General features: G+C 40.8%; 1 protein-coding gene across 10 annotated transcripts in view; it reads left to right on the forward strand.

Annotated features, from left to right (window-relative positions):
- The window catches only part of ACADM (acyl-CoA dehydrogenase medium chain), a 769283-nt gene extending 743748 nt beyond the window's left edge, over nt 1-25535 (forward strand). For 3 of the 10 annotated variants that reach the window (XM_075509012.1, XM_075509011.1, XM_075509006.1), the window contains exons 2-12: nt 11920-12019; nt 12823-12920; nt 13031-13100; nt 18047-18147; nt 18234-18314; nt 19158-19288; nt 20499-20607; nt 20956-21096; nt 21180-21275; nt 21966-22214; nt 25359-25535. In XM_075509012.1, the coding sequence (XP_075365127.1) occupies nt 11923-12019; nt 12823-12920; nt 13031-13100; nt 18047-18147; nt 18234-18314; nt 19158-19288; nt 20499-20607; nt 20956-21096; nt 21180-21275; nt 21966-22214; nt 25359-25430 (1245 nt within the window). In that variant the 5' untranslated portion in view covers nt 11920-11922 and the 3' untranslated portion in view covers nt 25431-25535. The other 7 variants (XM_075509005.1, XM_075509014.1, XM_075509007.1 and 4 more) reach the window with 7 other exon arrangements.
- The last annotated feature ends 1516 nt before the right edge of the window (nt 25536-27051 follow it).

A 27051-nucleotide genomic window follows, 5' to 3' on the forward strand; every position in this document is an offset into this window, starting at 1 on the left:
AAATTAAGCCACCACAGAGGGCAAAGGAGAAGTCTTATGGCTAAAAAACGTTGAGGGATGCTAGGAGTGGCTGTCACCTCTTGCAGCTCCAGCCCAGGACCCCTCTTGCCCGGCCGCTGGAGCCCAGGCTGGCGCTGGGGGACCTGGGGTCTGTGCCCAGGCAGGGGGACGTGGCTACCACCTTCCCATTTGCAGGTTCAGCCAGTCGTGAAGCTGAGCACGTGTCCTAGAGACACACACACAGACACACACAGGACGCTGACTCGGCCGGTCACGCGCACTGCCACAGATGAGGCACTGCCTTCAACAGCACCGACACGCAGGACCCCCATTTAACACAAGCACAGGCTGCCACATCCCCTCCTCCTCTTGGGCTGACACACACAAAAGGTCACTAGTGCAGGCACACACACGAGACTCTCTGGATGCATAAGCACACGCACGTTCGCGGCACCTCTGACCGCCCAGTACCTCTGCCTGCATCCCAGCCCTCTTACCGGCCTCAGGGGCTGCCTCCTTGCTGGCTGGTGCACCTTGATGCTTTCTGCAAACACACAGCACTCGCACTCGTCCCACAGGCACTCCACACTCACGGGTCACCCTGGATAACAGTACAGATCCTTCCCTGCCTGGACCCAGCGTCTCCTACTCACCGGCGAGTCCAGCTTGAAGTTTGCCAGCAAATGAGACGTGCACGCCCACTTTGGGGAAGACACTGGCACTCGCCACCCGCAGCAGCCAGCATCAGGCAGACGAGCTGTGACCTGCAGTCCTGCTCCAGCTGCTGGCGCTGAGCCCCTCATCACCCCCCCACGCTGGTCCCTCCCAGTAGCAGGTTTTCAGAACAGACGCTGTTCCCGCCTCAGCAGCCGGCAGCCGAGACCTCCACCCGCTCCAGTAGCTGACACGGAGACCTCACTGGCTCCAGGAGCTGGCATCACAGGCTGGGGGCACCCACATTCCCAGTCTGACTCCATTTGCTGGTACCAAATCCACTCACACAGGACCCTCAGTAGCTGGCACTTCATCCTTACAACACACATACACATGGGATAGATAGATTACAAAGAGAGATAGTTAAGAAAAGATTTAATAAGAAGATAGGATTTAATAAGAAGACTGTGGTGATCAGGTGTGGGGCTCAGTCAGACAAGTGTACGACTGCCCTCTTTTACACGTGACTGGTCCGTCGTACACCCCGTTCTGTCTATTCCTCCTTTGTTCCTCCAGATGCCCGTGCCCTGCGCATTCCTTCATCAGTTTGCATAGCTCCACAGATCCCTTTCCAACATTCTGGACCCCCAGGTTTGCATCCTTATCAGCTGCAAAGTGCAGTTTGCCTGCAGTTTATTGAGAGCCAGTTTGTTTCTTGTCTTTGTCGCTGTTATGTTTGCCTGTCAAGTTTGCCTCCGTATTTTGTTTATGGCTTCCCACTTTTTCTTGGTACTCCATTTGACAAGCCCTTTGATCAGATAATCTTACCGAAAGAAACATTCCCTCATCAATTAGCGTGACTGACTGGGTTAGTGTCTTATCGCTGCCTCCCTTACCATTTGTCAGTCAGGTCTACGTCTCTTTATGTTCTTGTTTATGGCTTCCTCCTTTTCTTGTTCTCCCTTTTTGCATTGAAAAGGTTCTTGACTGGATACCCTTAAAGGAGCAGACACTTTCCTTCCACATACCCTTACAAAAAATGTTTTTTAAAAATTTCAAGACTAAACAAAAACATGTTACAGTGGTGGGGTCACCCATGGAATCTCAAAGACTTACACGTTGGGGCCTTTGCCGTTCCAGGTACTCATCAATGATTTGAAAAAGAAGAGGAACACTGAAGTGGAAAATTTTGCTGCCGATAGTAAGTTATTTATGGGACTGAAAGAATTTCAGATAGAAATGCTCAGGGTAGATAAATGTTAAATGATACAGACAAAGGGTGCAGAGAAATAATTATATACAAAGATGAGCTTTGAGTTTTCCATTACATCCCAGGAATCATATTTTGTTATCATAGATAATATATGAAAAATTTCATTTCAGTGTGCAGAGGTAGTCAAAAGAGAGTACCAGAAAACAACAGAAAAAGAGAACAGAGCAGAACTTACCTTCTCATCTCTATACAAGAACATGAGCCACTTTACGATTCTGACTCTTTCGCCACAAAACCCAAGACATTGTAGAAAGTACCCAAAGAAGATTATTCAGCTTGGAAAAGAAATAGCTAAGGGGACATCAAGACATTTTTCTCTTAAATCATTGACACAAAGAGGATAACTAGGGACTGACAGTTCACTGCCTCTTCCAATTCAAGCAGTAGGGACGACAAATGAAGTGAGCAGACGTCAGGTTGAAAACAAGCAAACCAAAGTGGTTCTTCATAGTGTAAGAAACTAAGCTGTGGTTCCCACACATTCAAAAAGCAACTGGTCAAGTTAATGGAAGAGACATCCCTGAAGTGTTGTTAAATACAAAGGCGTCACCTCCAGCTCAGGAAACTTCTAAATTGGAAAATTTTTGGAGGGTAGAAAAAAAAATTGAAAAAAAATCAGTACGTTATTGGTAAATGCTCTGTTCTTAAACCCTTCCCTAAGCATTCTTTGTTGCAACTGCCATAAACAGGATACTATACTAGATGGACCTTTGATCTGGCCTAGTACAAGACTTGTTACTTCTGTGGCAAAATAAGTTTTAGCTATCAGTGTTGCAGAGGGCCTAGTCGTCTGTCACATGAATGTTAGATGAAAATCTCAGCCTTCACCTTCTAGTGCCCATATTCTCACTCCCATTATTCTTCTTCCAGGATCTCCAACACAAGAGTTCTCTTTCTTTACTTTTCCACTGCACATGCCTCAGCAGGGCTATAATCTCAGCTAGTCTTTCTGAACTCTACCTTACGCAATTCAACAACAGCAACAGCTGTGATCATTATTGAATTCTGTCTTGAGGGCCCAAGTTCTGTCAGCTGTTATGGAAATTGAACCCTTGTGAATTTACTTTGTGTTTTGTCATTTGCTGCACTTGCTAAAAATAATTCTACAGGTTTTACTATAATACTAATGTCTACATTGTATCTTACATCAATACCCATTTACATGGTTAAGTTCTTGTACGCTATTAAATGTTAGCATTGGTATGGTCTTGCATAGCCACAGCTGTTATTTTAATAATACAAATATGTATTAAAATCCAGCTTACAAAGGTCTGTCTGCAGTGTCCCTACTGTCACTGTGCCATTAAAACTCCGCTTACATGGAACTTCCCATTAAATTAGCAGGGTTTTGCCAGAGCCACGCACACCTGACAAAACACTTCTTCTAGGACTTTACTGTTCTGCTATCTAACCTACAGGTGTTAAATACGTTTGAGAGATGTGTTCATTGCAGCTGGGCATTTGTTAATATATGATTCTAGAAGGAGAAATGTACCAAACAACATAGCTTGAAGATTTTTTTAGCTGCTAAAGTGCCTGCTGCAGCATATTTCAACATGATGATTAAAATTGATTTTGTGCTAAAATGTCCTAGATGCTTCCTGTACACATAGATAGGCCTTACCTCACTCTATTTGTTTTAATGATTAACTTGTTTATATTTCACACAAGTGAAAGCCATCGTTGTCTAAGTAAGTATTTGTTTCTTAAAGTAGTTAGTCCTGAAAAATTCTAAAGTGAATTTCATCATACTTTGAAAAAAATCAGGACAGGTGATCTTTACTCTAAGGCATGGTTCAGATGTTATCTTCTGAGCTTTCCACTGACCTTCTGTGTCTTCAAAAAGTCATACAGGCCAAAATTATTACAAGATGCAACTGAATGTTTTTTATTTGTTCTCAAGCTCTGTATATCTGTCCCTTCTTTTTTTTTATAGTTCATGTTAGATAGTCACATAAATGTAACTCAGTATGTTTTTATGACATGAAGGAAAAAAATATTTTAAATGTTTACCTACAGTAGTCTAATTAAAAGCCTCCAAGACTTTGAGCAGATATGGCTTTGTAATTAAAAAAGACTGAAAATTTGAAACAAGGTAATGTTTGTAATACCCAGGAATCAAACAAGCTAAAAATATACTTGAAAATATTTTAATTCAAGCATCACATTATCTTCATTTTTAGATAATTCAAAGGTTCCCATATAGGTTTTTTCCTTTTTTTCCCCCCAAATAAATTTATTGCTTTAAAGACCACAAAAAAGCTACCAAAAAACCCCAAGACAAACTACAAAAATTACATGATCTTGCAACAGAAGTTTAGGGAAAAAATGTTTGGTTTAAGACGTTTTAAGTTACTATTGTAGCAGGGATCAAAGAAAAACAAAAAATATTTCATCATTTTACTAAGAAGAAGTTGTTATGCTTGTTGCATTGCACTACATTGAAAAGGATTCTACTTTGTAGATCGTGAATTCAGGACCTACGCACTAAATTTTACATGTTCGTTGACTGCAGTAGCTTCAGTAACTTGCATTACAGAAATCACTGTGGAAAATTCAAGTTGCTCTCTATTTCTAAAATGAAGTTAATCAGCAAATGCTAAAATACAGTTTGTTGTTAACAATTAAAAAAATAAACTGTAAAACATTTATAACTACTACTAAAAAAATAACACTTCAGCCTAGAATACAGATGCTAACTTTAAGGAATGAGCTGTATTGTGTAATGTAATATTCTTATTGTGTTTACTTACTTATTTATACATTTCAGCAATAAGCATCATGTATTACTGTGGTTAGTTTAAAAGAGAGTATTCTAGGTTAATAATGCAGTAAACTGTGCACTATACAATTTTTACTGTAGTAAAAGTGATTAGAAGAATAATAAGTAAGAAATATGACAGAGTAGTAAGGGTTTGAGAAGATAAAAAGGAAAGACAGATGCTGTATTTCTTGCTTCTGTGAGAATACTAAAAATGCTAGATACACCTAACAGAAAGTTCTATCTATCGTCACTCTTTATGTCAATAATTTTGAACCTCAAAGTTCAAGTGGTTCAGGCTTTGACAGATAACCTTGCCATCTTTCATGTCCCTCTCTTCCCAAATACTTAGTAGACACGGACCACTGGGTGGAGGTCACTTGTGCTTTGAATTTTCCCCTCCAGACTGGCTTGGTAAAAACTCTGTTGACAAGACATTGTCAAAAAATTTCTCATTCATCTACCCAAGAAGGAGATGTGAAGAGCGGTAGTGAGAAAATGATTCCAGGGAGTGGAGAAAGGGGAGCAAGGGTATAGCTTCATAACCTCAAGCTGCATTAACTAGTGACCTTAATCAAGAGTTGGTTCTAGTACCTTACCCCAGTTGCTCCTGTCATTTAGCAGAAATCTCCTTGAATACCTTTGTCTTGGCTCCGTGCACTCTTTCCTTCCTTTTTCTGGAACTACTTCTGTTCTTTAACCTCTACAACACTGCAGGAGATCACATATATTTAGCAGCTTTATAATACAGAAGCTTGCTTTCAGAAAGTACATAGACACCCGTCTTCAGAGGCAAGTAGCAAATTTCACATGCAAAGGTGCTGCTAGTGTAAGGCAAACCTGGAGAACAGCAAATGTTAAGGTGTATGCCTGGCTCAGTTTCCTCAATTGGACCGTTTCAGACAACTGCCTTCTCAGGCTGTGTCTACATGAACCGTTTAGTTCAGGTACGGAGTGTAGTTTTGAGGTGAATCTCCCAATTGTCCCCACTTACTGTGCCTTATTTGATTCACAGAGGCAATTTCAAAGCACATGAACTGAATTTTGGATGAAACTAACCGGAAGACATGATCTAGTAGTGCGTCTAATGTGCTCCAAGCACTTACTATGGGGTATTCCGCCTAGCCCAAAGCAAAAACCCTCCAAAATGCTTATCAGGTCTTGAATCCAACCATTTCACTCTATAAACCCAAGAGTACTGATCCACATTACTTCCTAATGTCAACATTCCCTCAGTGCACTGATTTACTCAGTCTCTCAGCTTTAGGGATGTCCTCAACCCCATTCCAAGCTGTCTCTTCGCCTCAGTGCAAAAAAGAGCTTATTTACTTGCTGAAGGGTTATGGATCCTAACCTCGAAGGCACCTAGAAATAATGCCTCAATTCTGAGCACCGTAGTATATAAAGCCCTTCCTCCAGCCAGTAAATATGCTTAGCGTATAACATCCTTACAGGTGTTCAGGCACCTGACTCAGTCAGCTGCAGTTCTTGTTACCTATGACCGTGCACATTACCTATGACATCAGCTTTTTGTACAGATTCTGAACCCATCTACCCATCTTTACAGTTTTGTTGTATGTATAATCCTAGCTAGAATACGCATAGTAAAATCCATGCTGCATATCTAAACTTAAAGTTTTAAAACATTAAAATGAGATTAATATATTTCCTCATATATCATCACAACAAGGGCTGTTGTGATGATAAATCAACTGAGGAATACAGAGATACCATGTCTACACAAACCATACAAATAATAGATAAGTAATATATGAATGGAAAATGGACTGCTCGGTAATTAAACTTCCACACCATATTCCGAAACATGACCTATGGAACAGAACCTTATATAAAATGGAACACAAGATGCAGACTTGAGTGCTGATATTTAAAAGCCCTACAGCCACACAATCCAGTGGTATGGTGTACCTGAAACTAGATTTAGAACAGGAAGAACATACAAAAATCTTAATGAAATACTTAAGTAACATAAAGTTATAAACTATGCTTATGCCTTTAACTCATCTACCCTTAAAGTACAGGAAAAAAAATCTGCTGATATTGGAGTGAAAAAGCACTAAGTCAAAGGTGCTTACATTCAGTAAACACCTGCAGTCATGCCAGTATAAAGCCTATACAACATTACCATCAGCTTCTTTTTAATCAGTTGATATATATGCCAAAAAATAACTCTTACATGGCTAGCTTCCTATGGAAGTGTTTCTTTGCTATTAAGTACAAAATCAGTACTCTCAACTGTCAGAAACAAAACAAGCAATTAAGAACGAAACATACCAAGGCAAGAATGGTGCTGAAAATATTTGGGACACCTTACTTTGAATCGTTATGCAAAATAAAATGTTATCCAAAATCCAGCTTCCAGAACAGTGCTTTATGTTTTGGTAATTCTGTTAAAATTTCATACCAAAAGAAGTCATTCACAGATAAATCAAAGTAGCTATTTGTCTTGAAAGAGTTATTTGAATAAAACCCTAAATAACACTGCTTTATGACATGGGAGAAATAATATCCAAGAGTGTATTTTATGCACTGCAGACAATTCACAAAATCAATGCTTTTGCTTTAACCTACAGCCAGAATTGAGAGCATTTATAAGCACGTTTTACATAACTATCAACACAGCACACATCGCTATGATATCTCAAATTAAGAATGATACTAAAGTTCACATTTGTACGAAAATCAAATGTTAAAAGCCTAGCTATGCCAATAGCTTGTGTTCTTTTGTAGCTGTGAGTCCGGAAGTTCTTGGAAAGAGACCACAGGCAGGTACGGTGTGCCGCGCACAGGACAGAACACGGTGACCGCCGAAAGCGCCCAGAGCTGGGGTCGAGCAAGGCCCAGACGCCCGTCCCGGTCGCGGCCCCGGGCCTGGTACACCTCCGGAACACGAGTTTGGGATTCCCTGAGGAGCAACAATACACTGAAAGAGGCCGCAGGGACTTTTCTGCTAACAGGGAAAAGACGTAGGAGGTTGGAAACAGCCCAGGAGACTTGCTATGCAAAAAGCAAATCGGCTCAGCCTCAGGCAAACTGCCTTTTCCGCAGCGCACGGTCCGCCGTGCGGGCTGCCCTGCAGGGGACGGGCCAAAGACCGCAGCCTGCCGCCGGCGGCCCCGCGCCTTCCCTCGCGTTGGTGCAGCAAGCGCTGAACGACGTAAGCCAACCCGCTTCAGCCGGACGGGGGGGGGGGGGGGGGGGGCGACGACCACGCCCGGAGCCGGCCCGGCCAGCCCGACCCCACAGCGCGGCGGACCGCTCGCCCCGGCCTCGCCGCACGCCTCCGCAGACCTCTGCCTGAGCCCGCGCAGCCGCAGGACCAGGCTGCCCGCAGAGCACCAGAGCGGCCTTCGCCGAGGCCGCTGGCCGCGCCGGGCCCCGGGCCCCGGGCCCCGCCCCCTCGGCGCTCGGCTGGGCGGGCGGCCCGCGCGGCACCGCCCCCCGCTGCCCCCGGGCCCCGCCCCACCCCCGCCCCGCCGGGAGCCGGCGCGGTCGCCCGGCAGCCACGCCAAGATGGCTGCCTTGAGGGCCACTCGGGTGAGCGGCCGGGCCGGGCCGGGCGGCGGCGGCGGCGGCAGGGCAGGGTGCGGCGCGACGCGACGCGACGCGAGCGCTCGGAGGACATGAGGGACGGGACGGGACGGGACGGGGCGAGGCGAGGCGAGGCGAGGCGAGGCCGGCGAGCGGAGGCTAGGCGGGCGGCAGGCGCTCTGCTGGCGGGGAAGGGCCGCAGGGCGAGGCAGCGCCGCAGGGCGAGGCAGCGCCGCAGGGCGAAGGGCCGGAAGCTGCGGCGGCCGCGGGGCCGTGGAGCGCGGGCGGCTGCCGCGGGGCAAGCCCGGCTCCCGCCGCTGTGACCACCCGCTCCTGGCCGGGACAGCTGGCAGGGCAGAGGGCAAGGCCGTGCAGGGCTGAAATCCACTCGCTGTTCTGTGCTGCCTGTCTCCGCGTTATTATCCGTGAGTTTATGGCCTTAGTCTTAATGGTCTGAATGGTGTTGCTGCCCGTTATTCTTCAGCCGAGTTGTTGCACAACCTTGGGGCTCTTCGTGTCCCAAAGGCCGTGCTGCAAAGTCTTTAGAAAAATCCCGTGTAGGTCTGGCAGCTCCTGCTTCCTACTTAAACAAACAGTGGGGACGGCTTCAGAACATCAGGGCTTATAGTTCAGGGTATTTTATACAATGCATTTCTATAAGCATGCCTCGCTGTACTACTTATGCTAATGTTTTTAAATATGTGTGATGTATAATAGTTGTTTTTCTTAAGTATTAACGTTCTGCTATGTTGAACCACCAATACCCTCCAAGCTTCAACCTAGAAAGTAAAAATGATTCAAAACTCAGGTAGTACCTTGCTTAGCATTTACACAGGCCTTTTTCTGGCTTCCCCATTTCCAGAGTCATTCACGAGTCTGAATTAGTCGAAGGGCCCTTCGTCAGAGCTTCCTGGCAGCAGTGTTATTTTGCCCCAAAGTGATGCAGCTTGGCCATGTGTCCAAAGTGTTGCTGTGACAGTGTCAGTGTCAGTGAGGGAAGAAGTCTCCATCTGAAGCCAGTTGGTGTTCTGTAGATCAAAAGTAATGCGTTAGGCAAGGGAAGCCGCCTGTTAGTTAATGCCTACCGTAGGGCATTGGTGTTTCAAGTTCAGCCTCCTGACATGTTACCCCAGCAACAAACTGCTCTTAACTCTTTCCTTTTTTGTCCTGAGTTATGTGAGGGAGAATCAAGGTTAGTGACTTCAGCTCATTGTTGTCCTATCTTTTTCTGTAATGTGCAGCTTTTCGAACAGTTCTGTGGTTCTTTTGACATTAAGGTAATAAAGATTGCATTGCTTCCATGTGTATCCTTGTCGTACCCTTTTCCTGACAGCATATCATTCCAGCGTTAGTCTTGCCACTTTAAGGGTCGTATTTCTGATTGCAGTGGAGCTTACGCAGTAGTGCAAGGAAATGCAGGAGGAGTTGCATCTGCACATCACTTCGCAGTAGCTTGTCGCTGGGTCTAATTGTTCCTCTGAGTCAAGCAATAGGAAAGTCGACAGGGTATAGGCAGACAGTCATCCAAATTCTTCCATGTAGCAAACCATGATCCTTTGTCACTTGATCGCTCATGCAGCTCCCAGGTATGAATCCCGTGTATCCACTCATATTTCTGTTTGTGAGGGGAATGGTGAGTTTTTCCAGAGTAACCTTCAGCGTTGACCTTGCATACTACTCTGGTACAAAACCCACAGTAGACATAAGTTCTCTAGCATAAATTTGTCAGCTTCTTTCATATAAGGTATGACTTTTAGCATTAGTTTGAATTCAGTACTTTTTCTAGCATAGACAAAACTTTTTGGTGGCAAAGCTATGTATGACCCTTATCAAGGGCTGTTCCTTAAAAAAAAAAAAAAAAAAAAAAGGAAAAAATTATTACGATCATCTGGCTCTTTTTCAACCTCATCTTGTCTTTTTCCAGATAAAATAAGGTAAAATGAGGTCTTTCTTGATCACAGAATCACAGAATCGTATGGGTTGGAAAAGACCTTTAAGATCATCGAGTCCAACCGTAAACCTAACACTGCCAAGCCCACCACTAAACCCTGTCCCTCAGCACCTCATCCAAACGTCCTTTAAATACCTCCAGGGATGGGGACTCAACCCCTTCCCTGGGCAGCCTGGTCCAGTGCTGGACAACCCTTTCCGTGAAGTAAAATTTCCTCATACCCAGGATGTTTGTTGGTATTGTTTGTTTGTTTTGTTTTTCTACATAATAGTGGTAGCAGTAACACAAAACTTAGCAAGATACCATGTTGCAATGTCTATGGCTTGTGAAAACTTGAAATGAGTGATACGTTGCCTACCGGCAAATGCAATCCTGAGCTATTAATAAACTGACTTAACAGTTCAGTGTTCAATTATGTCACAGCCTCCGCCTCTTCTATGCCTAGCAGTGGTCTTTCTGCATTTTTTCACCTTTCAACGTTATAGATGTTTTCAGTATCCTCTGGAAATACTTTTTTCACGGTGTTTACACCTATTATTGCCTGTGTTCATGCTTTTTGTGGTGTGACTTTGTAACCATCTCTGCATAGCATTTTAAGAGCAGTTATCTACTGCAACTTTATTTTGAAGCTACTTGTTGCCTCCCCAGCTGTGCAACTTTCTGTAATGTCTTTGTCTTCTAGAGTTTCCAGTAAAATTTCTGAGATATTTTTGCACTATTATGATTAATTCAGGTTTTTTAACGTTACAAAATAAGTGACTGGTCTGATCACGCTTTTCTTTTTTCTTTCTACATTTTCACATAAGAAAATCAAGAACAAGCCTTTTCTTAGTGTTTAGGCTAATTTGTTTTCTCTCAGTATTGATTTGGGTCTTCCTAGAAATTTACCCAATTAAATATTTTTCACTTTTTTTCAAACATTTCAGAGATTCATAACTATTCAAGGATGAAAGAGAGTAAAACAACCTTTTAAAATCAAATTCAGACATGTTGTTGCACAGTATTAAGGCATTCTGAAAATAGCTGCAACAATAATATTTGTGGGCACTAAACCTAAAAAAGCAAAGAAAACACTTACAATGAAAAAGAATAAATTTGTGATAAGTATTAGGAAGAAAAATAAACTTCAGATAGTCTGCTGAGTTCTGTCCTATTTGGAGTGTAATAATAATAATTACTAAGTGTCCATGGCAGCAGCTTATTAAAAGAAAGCAGACATGAGTCTGGGACATTATCAAAATATTTTGATAGATATTGGTTAATAGGTAGATTGTTTTTAAAGTGTTGCTAAATCTGCCTGTACGCAAACATTGGATAGACAGAATATTCACTCGTGGGCAAGAAAGTCAGGTTTGGGGTGTGTAAGTATAAATGAAAGAAATATATATTGCTATGTCTCTGTGAACATAAATTTTAATTATGCCTAATTATTTTAAAATAATCAATTGCGCAATACTTAAAAGTGGATATGGCGGTTCACTCATGCTCCGTGCGGTTAAAGCCTGGGATTCCTGGTATAGCTGTCAGTTCATGTGAGCGCTGCTTGCCACAGGAACAAAACTTAAGGCAGCCAAGAATTCTTTTATCGCTGTAGTGATTGTATTATACTTGATGCGATATTGTTTCTAAAGAGGGATTCTACATTTAAAGTTGTGCTGCAGTCAGACTATTAGCTTTAGGAGACTTGAGCTGTAGAGATCTTACACCTCATGTTCTTTTTCTCTTTAGCAAATGCTTCAAACCATTGCAGGGCATGGATGGAGGTCACATTCTAGTAAGCCTGCTCAAAACTTACATATAGGCAAACCTGGAGCTGGCTTTAGCTTTGGTAAGTATTACAGTTTTTGAAAGAAATATAGCAATTAAGGGCGAATTTCAGAGTTTAAAAAAAAAATTCCATATTGCAGTTCAACATGAATTTAAAATGAAGGTGTTTATTCTAAATAGATTTATCTTCTTATTAAAAAAAAGTTTGAAAACCAAAATTACTTTCTTCCTCAGCTCGGGCAAGTCAGGTATGTGTGTAGTGTTTATAAGATTTTCTTCTTTTTTTAACTCATGTCTATCTTAAGCTTTTTTTTTATTGCCAAAGTGTCTTAGCTTTGAATAATTATCTCACATTGCTGTTAAAGTAACTACATGTAGTCATAGTTGAACTTGGTTTTAAGGAAATGTTATGAAGAACCTCATCCTCATCTTGGTGTATGATATACATAAAGCAAATTTAGTGGGTCAGCAGCTAGATGTTTGAAACCAAGTAGCCAGGATCTTCGGACGACATCTGCCTCTTTCTCTTCTACCATTGAATTAGCACAGCATTCTTGTTTCTTTTTATACATTTAATACATTTTATGTTACACAGTCCCCTCTACGCCTTTTTTAATATTTTGTGGATAATTTTGTCAGAAGTAAGTGCGTGCATTGTAGGTGTTGGTGAGAGAACAGTGGAGGTTTTCTCCCAGGAGGAGGAGGAAGCTGAGCTTTTTTTGCTTCCTGGAGAGGCCCAGGAAGTGGTGGTTTGGGTTGCCCTGGAAGGACGCTCTTGATTTCCCTTTTCTCATAGTCTAACAAGTGACAAAATTAAAGATAGTAGAGAATTTGTGACCCCCCCCTTTTTTTTTTTTTTAATAGAACTTACTGATGAACAGAAAGAGTTTCAAGCTACTGCTCGTAAATTTGCTGTGGAGGAAATTATTCCTGTTGCTGCACAATATGACAAAACTGGAGAGGTAAATCTACCATAGTGTAAGGGAAAAAATAGACTTTTATCTTAACCTGCATAAAATTTTAAATGTTGATTGTGATGAATCAGAAGGTGATTTTCCCCTGTCTATTTCAGTATCCTCTTCCACTTATAAAACGAGCTTGGGAACTTGGTCTTATGAATTCACACATACCAGAAAGCTGTGGTAAGTAAACATTCTTTTTAGTCTGTAAAATGAAACAAAAAAAAGGCATTAGATGAGATTTATATGTGTAATTATGGATTCTGTATAAAATAAACAGTTGCATACTTGAATAATCTAAATTTAATCAGTAGGCAGGTTGACACATACAAGTGTTAGTAGGTGTGGATGTAATCAGGAGACAAATTAGACAGATTATGATTTAGTAATTTATGACCAGACTTTCCTACTGTGATTACAACTGCCTTAAATTCCCCTGGTGCACTGTGTCAGCTGATTAGGCAGAGAAATTAGAAGGTCATATTTTGTTCTAGTCTCTGACACAGGCTGGAGCAATTTAAGCGTTTATTCCAGAAGGACAGTTTTTCAGTTTAGATTAGGTATAGTACAGCAGTGCTTTGGCAGTGTTTAGGTATATGAGTAACCATAGAAAAAAAATGTTAAATTACTTTCTTTTTTGCATTTATATTACCTGAAAAAGAAGTTAGGGAAGTGTCCATAGCAGACCCTTTTTTTGGAAGACTAATCAGAGGGTATATCTTGTATCGAAAATTTAATAAATGAGGTTAAAGAACAAAGAGACGAAAGGAGGTATTGTGAGGACCAGATTTATTCAGCCACAAATTCTAGAGAAACTAAAGGCTGAAATAGCTGGACTACTGCAGTGTATAATCACTTGGTTATTAAATGAAAAATTACAAGTGGCAAATTGGACACCATTGCTTTAAAAGGTCTCCAAGGGAGATGTGAGAAAATACATACTAGTAAGCCTGATACACCATGTAAATTAAGAGCAAGTAAGATGAAGTACAGAAATAGTGGGCACAGAAAAACATGACATGCTAGAGAAGGGTTTTTGTGAAAGGAAGTCACACCTCATAAAATCATTGGGGTTCTCTGAAGTAGGTAATAAGTGTGTAAACAAGGGATGCCTGGTTGATGCAGAATGCTTGAACTTCCAAAATGACTTTTAAAAATCATCAGGTTTCATAGTGGAAAAATTAGCAGCATAGCCTTGCTGGGTCTTGTGCTATTTGGAATATCTATAAATAAACAGGAAAAGGAGGTCAATACTGAGGTGACGGAGTTTCCTGATAATACTAAGTTATTCAGTGTAGAAAAGATGAAGCTGGTGCAAAGAGCTGCAGGAGAAGGTCATGACACTGAGTGACTGTTAAAATGGCAAACGCAATTCAAAAAAGGAAGTGCGATACACGTGAAGGGAAAGAAGCAATCCGAACTTCACAGAGAAACGGCATCTTCTGAACTAGCTACTGCCTCTCAAAAAAGAGGTTTTTGGGTTTATAATATATAGTTCTGTGAACGTCAGCATAATGCTCAGAAGTGGTCAAAACCATAAAATTTAAGGTCAGAAGGGACCTTTCAGGGAAAAAAGCAGAAGACGTAATTATGCTGCTGCCTAAATCCGAATTGCACTTGCCTCTTTAATTCATTATGTAGTCAGATCCTTCTATCTCAAAAGAGCATTGTGGAAATGGAAAAGGTTCCTAAAAGGATGACAGAGATTATAAAAGATGTATCTTCTGTGTGAGAGGTAGCTTCTGTATGAGAAATGACTAAAATGTCCGTGTCATGGAGAGTGGGAAAAGGGATTGATAGTTCGCTGTCCCTTTCAATATAACTAGAAGGCATCAGATTAAGTCAGCGGATGGCAGGTTCAAAGTAAATGAAAGGAGATGGTTCCACATGCAGTGTTGTCGTGGTTTAGCCCCAGCCAGCAGCTAAGCACCACGCAGCCGCTCGCTCACTCCCCCTCGGTGGGATGGGGGAGAGAATCGGAAGAGCAAAAGTAAGAAAACTTGAGGGTTGAGATAAAAACAGTTTAATAGGGAAAGCAAAAGCCGCGCACGCAAGCAAAGCAAAGCAAGGAATTCATTCACTACTTCCCATGGGCAGGCAGGTGTTCAGCCATCTCCAGGAAAGCAGGGCTCCATCACGCGTAACGGTTACTTGGGAAGACAAACGCCATCACTCCAATGTCCCCCCCTTCCTTCTTCTTCCCCAGCTTATATATACTGAGCATGATGTCATGTGGTATGGAATAGCCCTTTGGTCAGTTTGGATCAACTATCCTGGCTGTCCCCTCCCAGCTTCTTCTGCACCTGGCAGAGCACGGGAAGCTGAAAAGTCCTTGACTGATACAGCAGCAACTAAAACATCTCTGTGTTATCAACACTGTCTTCAGCACAAATCCAAAACATAGCCCCATACCAGCCGCTACGAAGAAAATTAACTCTGTCTCAGCTGAAACCAGGACAGTATCCACCCCTTATTCCATACCATTTACGTCATGCTCAGGTCTCACACTATTCAATACATTCTCATTACCCACCATCACCCTTCCCATCCTTTGATATAATACACACATATCATTCCCTTAGTCTATGGACCACCCCTACAAAATATTTGTAAAATGACCATAAATGTCCACAAAATGTCCACTGAGTTCATTTAGTCCATGACTTTGGGCTTCATCTCTTATGGTTGTTACTCAGGACAGGAGAGGTGGTGTGTTGCTTGGGGTTATTGGGCACCAAAGCCAGCTCAGGTCAGGTCACTGCTGCACTTGCACTGCTTCTTGTAAGGCTTCTCCTCCATTGGTTCAGGTGGTTCCGGCTGTAGTAATTCCTATAACATGCAACTCAAATCATGGGTTACAACAATTTAAAGGTATATCTATTACAATGTCCACCCCTGGTCCTTTTGGACCAGGATATAGGATTTAACATTGCAACGAACTCCTCCCCTTGCTCCTAGCCTGGCTAGCAACAAGGGGTTCCTGCTATAGTAATTCCCACAACATGCAACTCAAATCCTGGGATACAACAATTTAAAGGTATTTCCATTACAATCTCCACCCCTGGTCCCTTTAGACAGACCATCAGGTTTAACATTGCAATGAAGTCCTCCCCTTGCCCCTGCTCCAGCTTGGACTTATCCACAGAACGTAGTACCTTCAGAAGTAAACTTGCTCCAACATGGCCTCATGCACAGCCACTGATGCTTCAAGGTGTACCTGCTGCAGCATGGACTTTATCCACAGCCACTGATGCTTCAAGGTGTACCTGCTGCAGCATAGACTTCGTCCACAGCCACAGATGCTTCGAGGTATACCTGCTGCAGCATGGACTTTATCCACAGCCACAGATGCTTCGAGGCGCACCTTATCCAGCGTGGACTTATCCTTGGGCCACAATCCCTTCAGAGGTATACCTGCTGTGGCACAGACATAACCATGGCCACAGACGTTTCAAGATATACCTGCTCTGGCATGGGCTAATCCATGGGCACAGACGCTTCGGGGTGTCCCGCTCCCACGTGGATTCATCCACAGGTCACAGTCCCTTCGACTCGAGTTCACAGCGGAGTTCCAGCCTGTCCAGTACAGCAGCACAGAAACAGCAGCGATGCCCTGGCCATCCGCCAGCCCAGGCGCAAGGCCATTGCTGTTATCAAAATGTTCCCAGGCACAGCAGAGTAAGGTGATCAGCAGTACAGCAGCACGGCAAGCAGTGAAAGCAAAAAGCAGCCACTAACGAGCCCTAGGCTCTAACATACAGTAAGGCAAGCAAGCCTATGGCAAGCACAGAACCCTGCTGATTAATAGCTAAACAGCAATAACAGCTATAAATTCTATCTGGCACATTCCAATCAAATCTGTCATTATCTCAAACCCTTCGTGCCCCACGTTGGGCGCCAAAAAGGACTGTCGTGGTTTAGCCCCAGCTGGCAGCTAAGCACCACGCAGCCGCTCGCTCACTCCCCCTCGGTGGGATGGGGGAGAGAATCGGAAGAGCAAAAGTAAGAAAACTTGAGGGTTGAGATAAAAACAGTTTAATAGGGAAAGCAAAAGCCGCGCACGCAAGCAAAGCAAAGCAAGGAATTCATTCACTACTTCCCAGGGTCAGGCAGGTGTTCAGCCATCTCCAGGAAGCAGGGCTCCATCACGCGTAACGGTTACTTGGGAAGACAAACGCCATCACTCCAATGTCCCCCCTTCCTTCTTCTTCCCCAGCTTATATATACTGAGCATGACGTCATGTGGTATGGAATAGCCCTTTGGTCAGTTTGGATCAACTATCCTGGCTGTCCCCTCCCAGCTTCTTCTGCACCTGGCAGAGCACGGGAAGCTGAAAAGTCCTTGACTGATACAGCAGCAACTAAAACATCTCTGTGTTATCAACACTGTCTTCAGCACAAATCCAAAACATAGCCCCATACCAGCTGCTACGAAGAAAATTAACTCTGTCTCAGCTGAAACCAGGACAAGTGTGTAGTTAATCTGTGAAACTCATTGCCCCTGGATGATATTGATGTTAAAATTGTACATGGATTCAAAAAGAGACTGGGCAAATTCACGTAAGAAATGTCTGTCAAGGGTTAGCATAACAAAGATACCAAAGAGAGGTATCTCTTCGGCTGAGGAAGTCACCTGAAGGCTCGAGAAAGTATTTTTGAGGAAGTATAGTTGTATGGTTACTGTATTTGTACGTACTTCCCAAAGTGTTGGCTACTGTCAGAGAAAGGTTACTGAGTTGGTTGTCTGACTAATACGGGTACTTTCTCCCCCCCCCCTCCCCCAAGTGCTGTGGTAGCTCAGGAGCCCTTTCTCTGCTTCCTAAGAACTCTTAATTCTCAAATGTAAAGTACTCAAAAAATTCAAGTGGTACGTTCTTGCCGCTTTGTGCAACTTGTCCCACATTAATCACACGATAACCCTGGAACTGTGATGTGTAATTGTCAAATAACCTGTTACTGACAAAGTTCTGACAAAACTTTATTTTAAAAGCTTGCATGAGAATGTCTAATCAAACATGGTACACGATCAAATGTATGTGGGGGAATATGTTTTTGTTAATTAATTTGTGTAAATCACTAATTTGTTACAATTTAACCCCATTTTAGTCAATGAAATATTTCAACTGTAGGTGGTCTTGGTCTTGGCAGTTTTGAAGCATGCCTTATTACAGAAGAGTTAGCTTACGGATGTACAGGGGTTCAAACTGCCATTGAAGCAAATTCCCTAGGGGTAAGTTCTGTGTTTTCTTACGTTCCTTAAACTAGAATCTGTGCACTTTCAAAAGATGGATTAATGGTCTAAATGTTTTCTTTCAGCAAATGCCGGTAATCATCGCAGGAAACGAGCAGCAGCAGAAAAAATACTTGGGAAGAATGACAGAGGAACCAATGATGTGTGTAAGTATAACTGCTACACTGTAGAATGTTCCTAAACCATATTAATCAGTATTACACCATGTCTTTTTTGGTGTCTTTCTCCTTTTTTCCCCTCCTGCTTCTTTTTTTCTTTTTCCAGAAAACACTGACATGTACTTACAACTTGGCCCATTTTGGTTTGTAGATAAACATTTACTGAAAGTCAGGGAATAGCTAATGAGATACATTCAATAAGCAAACAGAAGACGTTACTTGGAAAATCATCCCCATCCTAAGTCGCTTTCCAAAAATGAATACCTTTTATTTCCCTTTCAAGAGAGGGTGTAGGCGTTTAAGAAAAATACGAGGTTTGTATAAGGAGAAACTCAACTTGAATGGGAATTAAACTCTATTTGTGATCTTAAATATTGTATAAGCAGTACTTGTTACATAGAAAGAAGTAAAGATTCATGTGCAATGCATTAAAATCCAAACAACTAAGCCTCATAATATGAAGGACACAGTAAACATAAAATGTTATTTTCAGATTCCAAAGATCCTCAGTTTTCACATCAGAGTTTGTGAAGCCTGAGGAAGTAATGACTTAAGAGCTACAGAACGGTTCTGTTTGATTAAAAGACAATTTTATGTATTATTATGGATTTATAAAGAAAATTAACCCATATATGTTTGAATTCTTGCTCAAACAGCTGTTATGGGTTTTTGGGGTTGTTGTTTGGTTTGTTTTTTTTTTTTTTATTTAATGTTTTGCAGTTCACGTAAACCTTTTACAGATCAGTTTGATGCACGTAGCCTGCAATAATTTGTGGTTGCCTAAAAACAGAACTTTTATTCCTCAAGATTTTGCATTTTATTTTCTTTTAGGCTTACTGTGTAACGGAGCCTGGAGCAGGCTCTGATGTGGCTGGTATAAAAACAAAGGCTGAGAAGAAAGGAGATGAATATGTTATTAACGGTCAGAAGATGTGGATCACAAACGGTGGGAAAGCAAACTGGTGTGTTAACTGTTAACTCGTGTTATATTTTCTGTTATTATATATTTTCTGCTGTTATGTTACATAGTGGCTTCCCCTCTGCCCCCAAAGTTAAATTCTTTAAAGATCTGTTATAAATCGGAACGTTCGTTGTATTTCAACACACTACACTTTAATCTCTGACCAGTTTATCAGGATAGGATACAAGAATGCCATCTGTGCAAAGCCTAGAAAGGAAAATGAGCAATGACATGACAACTCCTCACTCAAGAAAGCCTCTTGAATCTTGCTGCTCTCAAACAAAATTAATTCTGCTTTTTCTTCAGGGCAGGAGAGCAACAGTATGATTTAACTTGCGAAGTACTCAAGAGGCTCGTATTACTAGCTCCCTTGCTTTGTAGTTGCGGTGATTGAGACCAGTTGCTTTTGATTCTGCTAGAAACACCTCTCACTTCTAGCGAAGCTAGAAACTCTCTGGGATTGTGGTGTTACATTTTATTTTCTAAAGGGAAGACGTTTTCCAGCTGTCAAAGAATCCAGATATTGCCGTGCTGTCTATGGATCGTGCTTGAGAATATAAACCTCTTTCATCGCGTCTCACACTGATTCGCAACACACAAATTCTCCTTAATTCAAGTGGAAAAACTTTACACATTTATCCAAAAGCTGAATTGTCTAGTTATTTAATTCCTTGATCAAGGCAGGTCCATCAAAGACAATCTACCAGATATCTTTTGACATTACTGAATACCATAGATGTGATTTACAACTGTTTAATTTCTAAAAGAAACACTTATGTACAACTTACACTTAGAAAAATAAAATTAAGATCTTTGAAATCAGGTGATAACATAACATTTTGCATGCAAGAATGTATTTCCTAAGCATTAATTTTTATGTACGTGCTGTGAATAGGTTTCTTTTGTACTATTCATGAAGCCGATAATATCATAAAGACTTGCGCTACATGGAAGAGGTGGAGAACCTTTGCATGTTGACCTGAAGTAATTTTATTAAATGTTATAAAATCTTGAATCTTTGAAACTTCATCTCTCTTGCTCCCTTTCAGTTTATTTTTGGGAGGGGCGAGAAAAAAGGGTTGTTAACTTACAGATAGAATTTATTATGTGGTAGAAATGCACATTAAAAGATCTAAGATGTTAGCTAAGTTAAGTTAAGAAGTTGTTAACTGTGAGGATCAGCTGCAACCCCCTTCTTTGTTTTACACTAGGTATTTTTTGCTAGCTCGTACTGATCCAGACCCAAAAGCTCCTGCAAGCAAAGCCTTTACTGGATTCATTGTGGAAGCAAATAGCCCTGGAATCCAAATTGGAAGAAAGGTGAAGACTGTATCTCTTATTGGACAAGCCAGGAATTATTGTTCAATTCTAAACCAATAATGCAACAAATTACCATTAAAGAAAAAAGATTGTTACGCAACTGAACATTTTCATATGCTCATGTACAATGATCTTTTCATTTTCACAACAAACAGAAACTATTCATAAGACATACTTAATTATAATTTTATTAATTCAGATAACCAATTATTTAGAATGGCCTAAAGTAAGATGACTTTGAACAGCTGCAAAAGAATCTTTGAGAACTATTTTATAGTTCAATTCAGTTGAATTGAGAACAATTCAAGAGAACAATTCAGTCGCACCTCTGTAAATTTCCCTTTTCAGGAAATGAATATGGGTCAACGTTGCTCAGATACAAGAGGTATTGTCTTTGAAGATGTGAGAGTCCCAAAAGAAAATGTATTAATAGCTGAGGGAGCTGGATTTAAAATCGCAATGGGAGCTTTTGATAAGACCAGACCACCTGTAAGTATCAGAAATAACTTATTTATAAGATATAGTAGGATTTTCTGATTTTTTTTTTTTATTCTGTGCTGTATTCAATTCAGGTAGCCGCTGGTGCTGTTGGATTAGCAAAAAGAGCACTTGATGAAGCTACTAGATACGCTTTGGAGAGAAAAACCTTTGGGAAAGCAATTGTTGAAGTAAGTGGGGGGGTGGGGGGTAGGGAGAATATAAATAAAAGCTATGTTTTCACACCAGATGTACTACTACTGATTTTTCAAGGTTATTCCTTGATTTCTTTGGTTCCTTAATTTTTATATTCTATCTCTGCCATTTTTGGGTTTCCAAGTATATAGGTCAGCACCATTTAAGCAACTTAGCTATGTGGTAACTTCAAGAATTTTGCTATAATTTATCAATTATAATAGTAAAAGCAGAAAGAAAACTCTGCCCAAAAAACCTGAAACTTATGTACTATCAGGACATAATTAAGTTCTTCAGTGCTAATAAACATGGATTGTCATGAAAGGAAAAAACCTGATGTATGTGGAACAAGATGCACAGTATTAATATGAATAGAATACGTTGCCAATCACACTGCTTACCAGTTTTAAAGAAATATGAATAAAGAGCAAGGTAAATACCAATCTCATAAATAGTAAAGAAGAACTTCATAATTCAGTATTTAATCTCTATGACTAAATGGATTCGAGAATTAAAAAGTCTAATTCAACATACAATTATGAGAGCCTGATCCATATTCTGTAGAACTCTAGTACAATTTGCTGAGTTTGTTGAAGAGATCACTGTATTAAGAAGATTATCTTTTTCTTGGATGTCATAGATTTTTAAGCGGGCAACGTTAACCTAGTTTATTTCATCATTCATAGCACCAAGCAGTGTCTTTCTTGCTTGCTGAAATGGCAATGAAGGTGGAACTCGCTAGGATGGCTTACCAGAGAGCTGCATGGGAAGTCGATGCTGGTCGCAGGAACACCTACTATGCTTCCATTGCAAAGGCGTTTGCTGGTGACATTGCAAACCAAGTAGCTACAGATGCAGTACAGATATTTGGAGGAAATGGATTTAATACTGAATATCCTGTAGAAAAACTAATGAGAGATGCTAAAATCTACCAGGTAGGTAAAACAGAGAATGTGATCTTTATAGTAATGCATAGATTTTATATAAAATAAACTAATTCTTATATACTTATTTCAAATCATGATGTACACATAAAAAATATTTTTTTTTAGAATGAAAGCAATAATCCTTCAATTTAAAAAAAGAGTCATTCAAATCAGGCAAATTCTTACATACAAAAGTCATTGCACTGGACCAAGAACTCAACCCACATAAGAGAAATAATTTTTTTTTCTTTTTTTTCTTTTTTTTCCCCAATGTGGTAACTCTCTGAAATTCTTGGACTCTTAAATTTTGAAGCTTTTGAACTCTTAGAAAAAAACACTGTAGAAAAAACTGATCAGAATACCAATGCTTGCTTTGGTATTCTGTAAGTAGAGATGGTTTATGTATAATGCTGGTCTTGAAAACTTTCAGTGGTGGAAATCCTCTGACCTTCCATATGTATCCTAGACTGGTGCCTGCCTATAGTTTAGCTTTCCTCTCAGCCTGAACACTAAAGCAGCTTCTTCACCTTTTTCCTCATAAGTTGTGGGGTTGTTTGTTTGTTTGTTTGTTTGTTTTCTTTCTGTTTCCAGCCTCTTCATCGTTGTTTGCTGTGCTCTAAACCTTCTGTTTGAAACGTTGGTATCATAAGCTGGGTAGAATACTATGGTTGAGAGATCACCAGTATTGAGTATCATGGAATGATTATCTTGCATGTGTCGTATTAACAGAAGTGTAACACAGCCTGGGGTGATTAGCCTTTTTTTTTTTTTTTTAACAACAAAACCTGCTCATATTTACTCATGTTTAGCCCTTAGTCATCTGTAATCTCACTTTTTTTTCCTGCAGTGTTACTGCCAAGAAATTATTCCATGTCATGTCGTAATTCTTCTATTAGCATATACTATGCTACAGTTTTTTATTCAGCAAGAATATTTTAATTGTGTTCAGCAAAACTAGTAATCTTTATCTTTTCAGCTCTTTATGACATTAATAGTGACTAGGTAAAACATATCAAAATAGATGATATCAAGAAATGCATGTGACCATGACCTGTAATGTTAGCTAGCTATAACAGCTGTCATTCTTAAGATTCTTGGTAGTTAATATTTCTCTTACAGCTGACTTGAAAATGAAAACTATTATTCTCACTAGCCAAGAATTTATTTTTCTCACCACTGCTTTGGAATCTAAAGGTTCTTAGAACTAATTGCACTCCTGTGAGTGAGGAAATGAATGATTAACGGAACTTTATTATGATTGGGCTTTTTTCCTGTCAGGTTGCGTGCTTTTGTAGAGAAAGATTGTGTGAGGGTTAGAACTTTATTTGAAAGCTGAGACTGATTTTACAGCATCCTAGTTATTTAGATTTTCCATTACACTGATCTATCACAAATGCATGGCTAAGTAGACTTTTTTAAATTGTTCAGATTAATCAGATTTAGTATTAAATTTTTGGTGTTCTTCTGTTCCACTTCATCCCCAAAAGAATTCAGGAAAGGCTTTTGTCTTTACCATTATTTTGTCCATGTCTCTTGATTATATGTTGCACTTCACTGTGCTTTACTGTATTGCTGCCCAATTCCAGATGGTTTTGGCCATATGTTTCATGTACAAAAACTTTGTTTTCCAACTTTTTTTCCATATATTTGATCTTTTCCAGTATTACACAATTCTAATACTGTGTTTACTGGTAACATTTTTACATGTCCTTACTCTGCTCTAGGTTTGTCTGGCTACAAATCTAGGCTACTCTGGTAGAAAGTCTTACAGTTTCCTTCCTCAAATTTGGAAAAGTTCCCTTCTTTAATTGTCAATGATTCTTGAAACTATTTCCATCAGCTTATAAACCAACACCTTTCTTGTAATTACTTAAGAAGATGGTAAGTTTTGATGTCTTTGCACTCGAGTTCCATGGCTGTCTTCATCAGCAAGTAATTTAGTGCAAGAGGAGCAGATCAGTAGGTGGCAGGAATCGCTGCTGAGGCCCATACAACTACACTATGAGCAGTTTGGGCAGGCTGAATTCACAGCAAGCCTGCTTGGTCCCTTGGGCTGTATGTCCCCGGTATGCATGTAATTGTAAGGGTCCAGTTGTCGGCTTGGACCATTATGTCTTCATTAGGGACTGGTGGGTATTTGGTGTATAGGGAAAGCAGAGCTTCCATTTCCGTTTGCTCCTGAAGGCACCTACTATTCGCAAAACACAATCTGCTCTGTGAACTGGGTCAACATGGGGTAAGCAGCAGCAGGCAGAGAATTCACTTTGGGAATAAACAGCTGCTTCTGAACCAAAAAACCTAATGTGAACGCAGGTTATATCATCTTTATTTTCAAAAAGCTCTGTGAGGTTCTTGGGAAGATTATTCCTATAAGTGACTGAGAAAGTGAATTTGTATGAATTCGAGCAATTTGCCAAAGCAAGTTCTGGCAGAACTGGGAGCTGAAACACTTAAAACCCCTAAACTACGTTGCTTCAGCCCTCGCGTTACATTGCAGTATACCTGCAGAGCATATGGCCTCCTTCGGCATTAGAGCTTCATATATGCTTTGTTGTCTATCGTTGACTTTGCTGCCAGCAAACAAATGGAACAGAGGGATGATGCAGACCGTTTGTAGAAGAAAATGCAAGAATACATGATTAAAAAAAAACAAAACAAAAAACCAAACAAAACTGTACAGGAGACAGTACTAGTTAACAAGAAGCAATGGAAATAAATGGATCAAAGAGAACATTTGGTATGACCTTGAAAGGCTAGTCAAAGAAAATACAACATTTTCAGCACAAGTCACCTCCTCCTCTCCACCTATTGTTTTAAATCCTATTTTGTAAAACCTAAATTATGTATTTTCTTACTCAGATAAGAAATTTTCCTCATCCTTCTTCACCCACTATGTCTGTTTATTTTCATGAGAACCTTATTGAGTTTAGATAAGAGCACCTGAGAGAACAAGACTGTCTCTCAATATCCTGTATGTGATTTATTCCATTTAGCCCACGGTAGTTACAGTGCTACACTGGAATTTTCTGTTTTCTCTGTCTTTCTGCACATCCTCATCCTCACTGGATTAGTGTTGTGAAGGTTTAAAAGTGTAGATCTGTTAAAACCTTTTAAAAAATCATCAGCTAACTTTACTGCAATTTTTCTTTTCAGATTTATGAGGGAACTGCTCAGATTCAAAGGATGATCATAGCTCGTGAACATGTTGGCAAATTTAAGGCTTAAAGAAATGTATACAGTGTGTCTGGCGCTGCTGTAGTGTTCTGTGTTCTCATGGAAGAGGATTTTAGTCCATTTCTCAATAGAATTAAAAAGGCACGGAGAAAAAAACCACCTTTCCTTCAAAATATTTTTCTTGTTTACATTATTAAGGACTACTTCTGTTCTCCCTGGCCAGTCCCTCACTTCATTCCTGACTAAAAAAGCTGGTGTTTTCTAAACATTCTGAATTCCAGAGTGATTGGCTGGTCAAATACAAAATGGGCAAGAAATGAGAACCTTACAACGCAATGTTTTCTTACTATAAAATCAGATGATCAGACTGTTATTTCTGACGGTCATTGCTGCATTCTAATAAATTTTTTTAAGAGAAGTGTGGTTAGTTTTTATTCATTTTGCTTGTCACATCACTTAAATTGTATTTTGGGTAAGTTGTCCAGTGTCTGAAATACGTTAATAGCTGTACTCCAGTTCTTGCTACAGTACTGCCCCCAGCAGCTGAGTAGCCTTTCCCGTTCGGCAGTACGAAGGCCTGCATCGCTATTGTCTGCGTGTGTGTCTGTGCTGAGGATTTAGATACTGTCCGCTAGTTAACAGTATTGGCTTGAGAGAATGTGGCCTTTTGCACTGTTACACTCACTTGAGCAAGTAAATGTTCATTTAGGATGATTCACTTCAAGTGAAAGTGTAGCTTTTCCTTAAGAATGACTTATGAGATCATGTTTATTTCAAATCCAGTACATTTAAACCTACTATGCCTTTCCGTCAGTGTATATACTTATGTTTGCAGCAAGAGCAGCTGAGAAGAAGGAATTGTGATTTTTTTTTTTTTTAACCTTGAATAGACCCTTGTTGGCATTGCTGGCAGAATGGACATTCCCTAGGCTTCTTGAACTCAGCACTGGTGAGGCCATACCTGCAGTACTGCATCCAGTTCTAGGCTCCCCAGTGCAAGAAAGGTATGGACTTAACTGGAGGGAGTCCAGCACAGGGCCACAAAGATAATTAAGCATCTGTCATGTGAGGAGAGGCTGGGACTCTTTAGCCCGGACGAGAGAAGGCTCAGGGGTAATCTTATGTATGTGCGTAAATACCTGATGGGATGCAATGAAGAGGAGGGAGCCAGCCTCTCAGTACTGCCCACTGCCAGGGCAAGAGGCAATGGGCACAAACGAAAACACATGAAATTGCACTGGAACACTAGAAAACACTTTTTTTTTTTGTTGTGAGGGGTATCGTACACTTGTTGCGGAGTCTCCATCTGTGGAGATATTCAAAACTCAACCGGACACGGTCCTGGACAACCTGCTGTAGCTGACCCTGCTTGGGCACGTGCGTTGCACTCTATGATCTCAAGAGGTCCCTTCAAACCTCAACAATTCTGTGAATTCATTTGCAATTTCTCACCAAAATGTCCTTGCCTCACTGTGGTCTTTCATCCGTCATCTGAATTTAGTACTGGATGGTACAATTACTGTCATTGGGTATCAGTTTTGCAATGCTTATTTCTCAGGTAGGCCACCTGGGAAATTAGTTCTTTATTTAAAGTGTTTAATCACTATAAATCACCAACTTACCTGCAGAAGACCAATAATGCAACATCCTTGGCAAGTATTTGACATGTAAA

The sequence above is a fragment of the Mycteria americana genome, chromosome 7, assembly GCF_035582795.1.
Source record: "Mycteria americana isolate JAX WOST 10 ecotype Jacksonville Zoo and Gardens chromosome 7, USCA_MyAme_1.0, whole genome shotgun sequence".
NCBI classification, from domain to species: domain Eukaryota; kingdom Metazoa; phylum Chordata; class Aves; order Ciconiiformes; family Ciconiidae; genus Mycteria; species Mycteria americana.